We start from the raw sequence: 8,207 nt of genomic DNA, 5'->3' as shown, positions 1-8,207 counted from the left end.
GTAGGTGGGAGAGTAGCTGTGGGTTTGGAGGATAGGTAGAGCTGGGTGTCATCTGCGTAGCAGTGAAACTGGATGTTATGCTTCCTAAAAATATTACCTAAGGGTAGGAGATAGATGATAAAAAGTAAAGGACCCAGGACAGAGCCTTGGGGTACACCGGAATTAACTGGAGTAGATAGTGATCTGTGAGGGAGTAATTGAACAAACTGTGAGCGGCCAGAGAGATAAGAAGTAAACCAGGCGAGTACTGTACCATTGATGCCAATAGATGCTAATCTGTGAAGGAGGATGCGGTGGGAGATGGTATCGAAAGCTGCTGTAAGGTCAAGGAGAATGAGGATGGATATAAGTCCAGAATCAGCTGCAAGCAGAAGATCATTGGTGATTTTTACTAGGGCTGTTTCTGTACTGTGACATGAACGGAAGCCGGACTGAAACTGTTCGTACAAGTTATTTCCAATGAGATGATGATGAACCTGTGCAGCCACTATCTTTTCAAGAATTTTTGCTAGGAAAGGGAGATTTGAAATTTGCCTGAAATTATTTAGATTGGAGGGATCTGAACCATTCTTTTTCAGTATTGGAGTTATTATTGCAGTTTTAAGAGAAGAAGGAACAGAACCAGATATAAGAGAGGAGTGTACGATATTAGCAATCAGTGGGGCAAGAGACGGGAATGAGAGTTTAACAAGATTTGTCGGCAGTGGATCAAGTTTACATGATGATGACTTTAAGTTAGTAATTATGGAAGATAGCTGAGTTATTGTGGGAAGTTCAAAATTGGATAGAGAGGATGACAGCTGAGAAGGGCAAAAAATGCAGATAGAACAATTGACCATTTCACAGGACGAGGGCAATTGTTGATGGAGATTCTCAATCTTGGTGTAAAAAAAGTCCATAAATTTGTTGCAAACTGCGGCAGAGTGTGTATGTATGGCAAAGGTATCTGGGGGTTTAACAGTATTATGCAATGTAGAAAACAAAGTGTGAGTGTTTCCTTCAGCGGATTCAATAACAGAGGTGTAGTAAGCAGATTTAGCATGATGAATAGCTTCTTTATAGTGTTGTATATGGCTGAGATACATGTCCTTGTGAATAGTAAGTCCTGTTTTCCTGGAGAGATGTTCTAGGCGGCATCCAATAGCTTTAAGTTGGCGAAGTTCAGATGAATACCATGGCGCAGAGCGAGAGAAAGAAACAGTTCGAGTTTTTTGGGAAGCCAAGGTATCTAAGAGGTTGATAAGTTCATTGTTATAGTGAGATACCAGGTCGTCTATGGAAGCTGAGGCATCAATGGTAGGTAAGTTATTAATGCCATGGGAAAGAGCTGATAGATCAATGCCCCTAATATTTCTAAAAGTAATTGAGCGGTTTTGTTTATTTTTGTATAGTGGGAGACTAGCATTGAATAAAACTAATTTATGGTCTGAAAAAGGCATGTCCAATACAGCACAATTCTTAGGGGTGACACCGATACAGCAAACAAGATCCAAAATGTGTCCTTTGGAGTGTGTGGGAATGTCCATATATTGGTGTAAGCCAAAATTGTCCAGACAAGATATAAAATCTCTTGTGGCTGAATTTGATGTGTTGTCCATGTGGATGTTAAAATCGCCCAGCAGTAGTATATTTGGAGATAAGAGTAGGGTTTCAGCGAGAAAGTTAGAAAAATCAGTTAAAACGTCAGAATTGATTTTAGGTGGATGGTAAACAGCAACTAATACTGTGGGGGTTGGTCCATTAATTTGAATCAGCATGGATTCAAACGAGGAGTAGGCAGGAGCAGAAAGAGAGGATACCTTGTACTTGCTGTTGTACAGGATCGCAAGGCCACCCCCACGTCCCGACACACGGGGCTGGCAGGTGTAAACAAATCCAGGTGGAGTGGTCAGGTTGAGATCGGCGAAATCATTTGTACGCTGCCAGGTCTCCGTCAGACATAGAAAGTCCAGGTTATGATCATTAAGAAGATCATAAACAAGAGGTCCCTTGTTGGAGAGGGATTGGATATTAAGCAATCCGACGGAAACGGGATAGTCGCCGCAAGCTTTGCAAACCGACCGGGCAGGGCTAGCAAGCACACTACGGTCAGCAGTCTGTCCACCAGGCTTCCTAGCGGAGCGGCGGTGAGATGACCACAGGGATGGTATCGAATTCCTGCTGTCAATCCTGTAATTCCGTCTGGATCCGCGGTGGACATACTTTCGACGCGGGCGCCAGGCGATCGCAGGGTGTAGCAGTGAAGCTGGCGGAAAGGTCGAGAGGTGCTGGAAGCACAGGAAGAGTAGCTCTGATGTCGAGTACCTCAGCGTGGAGGAGACGGGCCGGAGTATGGACTGCAGAACAAACCCAGCAAGAAGAGCCCGGAAGAGCAGCAACTTAGCAGTAGTCATGATGTGATACCGGCTATCCGAAGACAGCGCAGCGGCTAGCAGCTGGTGCTGACAGCTGGTGCTAACAGCTGACAGTAAATGTGTCCAAAGCACACCGGCCAAACAGGTCAGGCAGGGAAGCACTTTACCTGGGAGACAGTAGATTCAGAGAACAAAACAAACAAACTTTTGTAACTATACTAAGCAGTAAGTATAGATGTATACAGAGGGGAGCAGCGGCAGCCCAACGCGCCAGCGTCCACTCCTCCTCCTTTCATTTATGTATTTATTTATTCAGATTGATATATTATATACTGTGATGGAAGGCTGGGATTTAAGAATTTACCTGAGAGTGGAATAATGGTTTAGTCGGTGACAGCTAAACATATTTATGGCTGCCGGTTGTCATTAGAGAGGGTTGATTGTGCTGTGAAGAAGCTTGATGAGTGAATTGTTGTAAGGAGAGCTGTATGGCAAATAAATACTTTTTGTTCCACTACACTTGCCTTGGTCCATCTCACTGTGTTTCCAGCCGCTAAGGGCCGCCCTGTTACAGTATAAGGTAAATGGGATTGTTTTAAACTGAAAGCGTGTTTGCCAGTAAACACAAACGCACACCAGTGCATCCAGTAGACTGCTTCTGTGTTTTGTGTCGTCCTGCAGAGGAGCCGCTGGTCATTGAAGCCATGAGGAGATTTGCGGAGCTGACTGATCAGGCCAGGTTAGTTCACGGAGGCTGGTACTCTGCAGCTCCTGCAGTCACAGCGTTTTCATGCATCGCTGTTCAATTTCAACAATTTTAACTGTCTCATTAAAGTCTCTGGTTACTACGATGTATCCATATCAGTCTGATTCCATATCGGTTCCACTGGGTTCTCATTGGCTCTGCTTTGAGAGGCACCGCCGTCGCTTAGCAACACGTCAAAGACACGCTGTGTGGTCATCAGTGTTGGGCTCATTGCACATATTATACTTACTACATTTCTCTGAAGTATTGCAGTACGTTACTTAATTACTCCCAGGAGAAAGTAACTTATTACCTTATCTTTGCGTTTCTCTGTAAAATGTCTCATAATTATTATTCAGCAGGATGAACCTGACGAGGACACACACACACACACACACACCCAAATACTCACAGCATGAAGATGAAAACCAGCATATACGGGGTCAGCGCGGTTGCCATGGTGATCCGACCGCTCCGCAGTGTGTTACCCGTGAAAGTTCAGGCTCTGGCTGCTTTATTTCCTCCTCCTCTGCTGGCACTAATGTACCCATGCCAGTTTGTGCCATTCACAGCATTTTAATATAGAGTTTGGTGTCACGTGACTTCCTCCCACAGGACGGCTTTCCGGGACAAAGACTGGAGCCGCCTGGCTCAGCTGATGGACCAGAACTTGGAGCTGCGCCGGTAAACGACACGTTTTGATTTGAGGCATGCATTCTACACTCGCTGTATTCACAGCTAACATTAGCCCTCTGTCCACAGGTCGATTTACACTGATGACTGTCTCGGCCCTGGGAATCTCAAGATGGTTCAGCTGGCGAGGCAGGTGGGTGGAGTTTAAAGACCCGGCTGCATCAGGCTGTGTTTCTGTGTCCGTGCATTCATAAAGTCTGCGCTGGTTCTTGCAGTTTGGATCGGCAGTGAAGTTACCCGGCAGTGGGGGGGCGGTGGTGGGTCTGTGCCTGGACCAGGCGAGGCTGGTAAGAGCGCGCTGTGTGGAGGTCTCTGTAGGACTCTGTGAAACTTTTACATGTGACAAATGCCTCCCTGGGAAATAGTAAAAACTCAAACTAACATCAGTGAACTGTTAAACCTCAATGTAACCAAAACTAAACTCAGTTTAACCCAGAAATGTAAAACTAAGTGTAAATGTGATGGTTAATAACTCTGGTTTGGAGCTTCGTGTTAATCTTGGTATTTCATCGTCTTGATTATTTAACTCGCTGCACAGTAAATTGGTGGCTTTGGCTCCAGTGGAGAGCTAAGTAGCTAACTCACTAACTAGTGAACAAAAATCCAGAGCTATGTTTTGTTCTTGTTCCACATGTGGAGCTTTGCAACTGTCCTCAGGCGACTCCACCAAAACTATTGAGGGATTTTTTTTAACCAGAGCAAAAAATACTGACTCTAAGGTGAAGAGCACCTTTGAAATAGATATACTCAAAGGTTGGAGGCAAATGGGAAACCTTAGTTAGTGAGATGTGATCAGAGAATGAGCTGTAGTTAGAGCCATGAGTCTCAGCAAATCATGTGTACTGTCTCTGCCACTCTGTGCTCTTACTGGGTGGACTGAGTGTCGGTGGATGTGAGGTTTGATTCACTGAAACCTTCCCCACTCTCTTCTCTTCTCTTTCCAACTAAATGATGTAGAAAGAGTGTTTAACATGATTTTTCCAAATATTTAGAAACTATCCATCTACAGCAGCTAACACTAAATGAGCTGAGGGCCACTTTAGTGTTCAAGTAGTACAAAACAAACAAACAAGAAAACAGCTGCAAATATTTCCTGAAGTGTACTGTTAGTTAGTTTGTTTACATTTCAGATATTGTATAAAAAGACAAAACTGCAAACTCACCGTTGACTGAAGCCTTTCATTGACCAAACAAACACATGGGTCCTCTCTGTCTGTGCACACGTGGCAGCAGTGCTGCTCTCATTGTGTTCGTGTTTAACAAAATCAAACTGCAGACATGAGTTTGTGAGTCTGTCACTGAGCTAACTCGGCCTCAGCATGTTTCTGCTCTCTGCTCATATCGCCTTCATATTGGCTTCTGCCAGTGACCTTGATCTAAAGGTCAGAGGTCGGTGTTTCTGAAAAACACTATAAGATTTATACCATCAGTGCATCTACTGGGAGGCTGAGACACTAGCAGCAAACCAGTATTTTCCCTAAGACGGCAACCCAGAGATCCCAGATGTGGGAGGAGATCCTCCAGGATCAGGCATGCAGACACGGAGGTCACACAAACTGCTGCGCATCATTCTGAGTTGCTGCATTTCAGTAAAACAAACTCGTCTCCAGCATCATTCACTTTGGTTTCAGGGGTTTTTTTATTCAGCCGTCTGCAGACTGATGATTTTCATTTCCATCCTGTCATTCCTAACATGGTGACCAGTCTGTGTCACTGTAGATATCAACAGGATTTATTCATTAACAGCAACAGGACTAATTATAAAATGACAACAAATAATACTGTCTGGTTTCTGTGATAGGTTATTCAGTCACAGTCATTAATGAACAGCATGGTTGGAGGGATGGTTACCCTGCATGGTAGTGTATGTACATCTTAGATCACTTGTGTTGCTGGGGTGTGTTTGATTTGTGTGTGTGGAGCCCCTCTGTTTCCCTCTGATGCAGTCTGTGTTTGGCCCGCTAGGTGGAGATGAGGCAAGCTTTCCAGGAGGCAGGCTGTGTGTTCTGTGTCATCTCACCATATAACCCATCTGCCAGCGCTGTCGGTGGCCAACACTAACCTCACACATCTCCACACGACTCGGTCGCCTCACTCGGGGCCAACTCACGGCCGTGGCACAGTGTGGCCTTGCACGTGCCTGAAAGAGCTCCAGTGTCGTTTCAAAGACTGAATCACTACAGTGGAGAACAAAGCTCCTGATGAGTTAGATGAAGGAAACAATAAGTTATAATCTCCACTTACTGATAGTTTGTTCAGGATTTTACCGGATGGACCGCCCTCCTCCCAGAAATAAAAGGAAGCATTTTTTTAATATAGTTTAGATGGCCTTTATGCATTTTAATAATTTTGTATTTCATAGAATTCAAAATGTGCCAGAAGTGCAATAAAATCATTTTCAATGTCCTAATATATCCATGTTTGTGACGGTAGCTACAGCAGGTCAGACTGTAGTACTGCCAACTGAAAGTGTTCATAATAATGAGGAAAATAAAGTGATGAATGAACCAACAGTTTGTATCTAGTATTATAATGTGTCTGATGTGTTTTCAGTCCTTTACAGAACAATCGTTTTATATGAAACTGTGTCTGTGCTGCCGGTTTGGAGCCTGTCAGTGCCGCCCAGCACTAACGGCCCCGCTGCTGCTCTGCTTTCATGTGCAGCCGTGGAAACGTGATGCACTGCTGTCCTACATAATCAAACTGTATTTTTACACATAATAAAGGCAGCTTCCACAGCGGGTCGTGTCTGTGTTTCACGCAATAATAAAGTCGCCAGTGTCGGTGGGTGAGCCGCGCTGTGCTGCTTCCTCCAGTGGGCGGAGTAGCGGGCTCTGCCTGGCCGCACAGCGCTGCTCTCTCTGCCGTGCAGTTGCCGTTATCTCTCCACTCATGCGGACCCAGCTGAGGCTCATGGACTAGCCGGAGGTGAAGTGCTGGACTGAGTCAGACTGCAGTGGGCTGAGTGAGGCCGGTTGAACATGGCTGCTAAAGAAGACCTCTACAGCAAAATCCTCCCTCGGAGGCTCCGGCAGAACCGAGCGGGCTCGATGAAATGCAGCTCCAGCCTGGACGTGCTGCTGTCCATGGGCTTCCCCAGACCAAGGGCGTAAGTAGCCCGTGTGTGCGGGTACATGTCTGCATGTTTGTGTGTCCGCTGGAGGATTACATGAGAGTCACAGCAGGCGGTCCAGAGAGCCGTGAGCACCGTGACGGTGCGCGGACCGGTCAAACGGCATCAGCGCGCTCCCCGCACCGCCTCACTCTCAGCCGCTAGCTGCTCTCCCGTTTCCCGTACATGTATGAAATATAAATATAAATTTATATAATGTCCACTGAGCGTGACTGAGTGAAGAACATGAGCCAAGTGGAGCGAATCATAATGAACAGAGGTCAGCATGAAGGATGAGTGGATGGTGTTTAAATCGCAGCTCTCAGCTGTGCCACTAAGTACAGACACTAGAAGTTGAATTATTTCTGAGGTTTTCTATGGTCACTTCGTCATGTTTCATATGTCAACTGTTCAGAAAACTGGAGTCAGGAGTCATGGCTGTGTGTGTGTGTTAGTCACAGTAATCTGTTTAGGCAGTCACACTGTGTGGACCTCCCGCTCTTTGGGGATCTAAATGAAGTCCCCATGAGCTAAATAATCCACACTGAAGATGATTTTGGTGAAGGTTAGGTTAACAGTATGGGTAGGTCGAGCTGGATGTGCAGGAAATGAATGTGAGTGTATTCAGCGTCCTCTGAAGTGATGAAGCACTGTGTGTGTGTGTGTGTGTGTGTGTGTGTGTGTGTGTGTGTGTGGAGGGGTCATATGGATCACCCTGTGTCCTGGGCCCTTACTGAATGGAGGGACTGTCTTTGACTTGGCGAGATCAGCGGGTTCACGTCTGTCCTGTCGGCTGCAGGCACTCACTGTAAACACAACCCTGCTGTATGCTGATTTTCGCTGATAGAATATAAGTAAGAATTAAATAAACAGACCAGGGGACTCGGGTGATTTGTCAAACTGTGAGGTCTTAAAGCATTACTGACTGAACAGACACTGTGTCAGTGGTGTGGGCACACAGTCTGTATATACATATATATATACATATAACAATATGTCACACATACAGTAGACCTGAGTTTAAACGATGCGTCGTGTCAGCAGCTCCGACATACCTGAATAACTGAAGGTGGATGTAGTCACTGTTTGGTTTGTGAAGTTCTGGTTTTGAAGCATCGATCTGAGCGTTTTTACCATCAACGTCTCAACTTTTTTGAAACCAGATATGAAGAGTGCGAGGTGGATCTGCCTGTGAAACCAAACCTCATATTGTAGCAGCCTGTCAGGTTATTGTCCTGTTTCACACTAACAGACACTTTTAAACTACGTGAAGATCATGATGCATTAATGAGACTTGAAACTA

At 45.4% G+C, this 8,207-nt stretch overlaps 1 protein-coding gene across 3 annotated transcripts in view; it reads left to right on the top strand.

Annotated features, from left to right (window-relative positions):
• The first annotated feature begins 2,954 nt into the window (after nucleotides 1–2,954).
• The window catches only part of LOC106096811 (ubiquitin-associated and SH3 domain-containing protein B), a 45,176-nt gene continuing 39,923 nt past the window's right edge, over nucleotides 2,955–8,207 (top strand). For 2 of the 3 annotated variants that reach the window (XM_013265628.3, XM_025898141.1), the window contains exons 1-5: nucleotides 2,955–3,093; nucleotides 3,715–3,783; nucleotides 3,862–3,925; nucleotides 4,008–4,079; nucleotides 5,758–6,901. In XM_013265628.3, the coding sequence (XP_013121082.1) occupies nucleotides 6,774–6,901 (128 nt within the window). In that variant the 5' untranslated portion in view covers nucleotides 2,955–3,093; nucleotides 3,715–3,783; nucleotides 3,862–3,925; nucleotides 4,008–4,079; nucleotides 5,758–6,773. The other variant, XM_013265627.3, reaches the window with a different exon arrangement.

Source organism: Oreochromis niloticus, linkage group LG14 (assembly GCF_001858045.2).
Source record: "Oreochromis niloticus isolate F11D_XX linkage group LG14, O_niloticus_UMD_NMBU, whole genome shotgun sequence".
Taxonomy (NCBI): Eukaryota; Metazoa; Chordata; class Actinopteri; order Cichliformes; family Cichlidae; genus Oreochromis; species Oreochromis niloticus.
The sequence above is the reverse complement of the archived record's forward strand: the minus strand, read 5'-3'. Positions and strand labels throughout refer to the sequence as shown.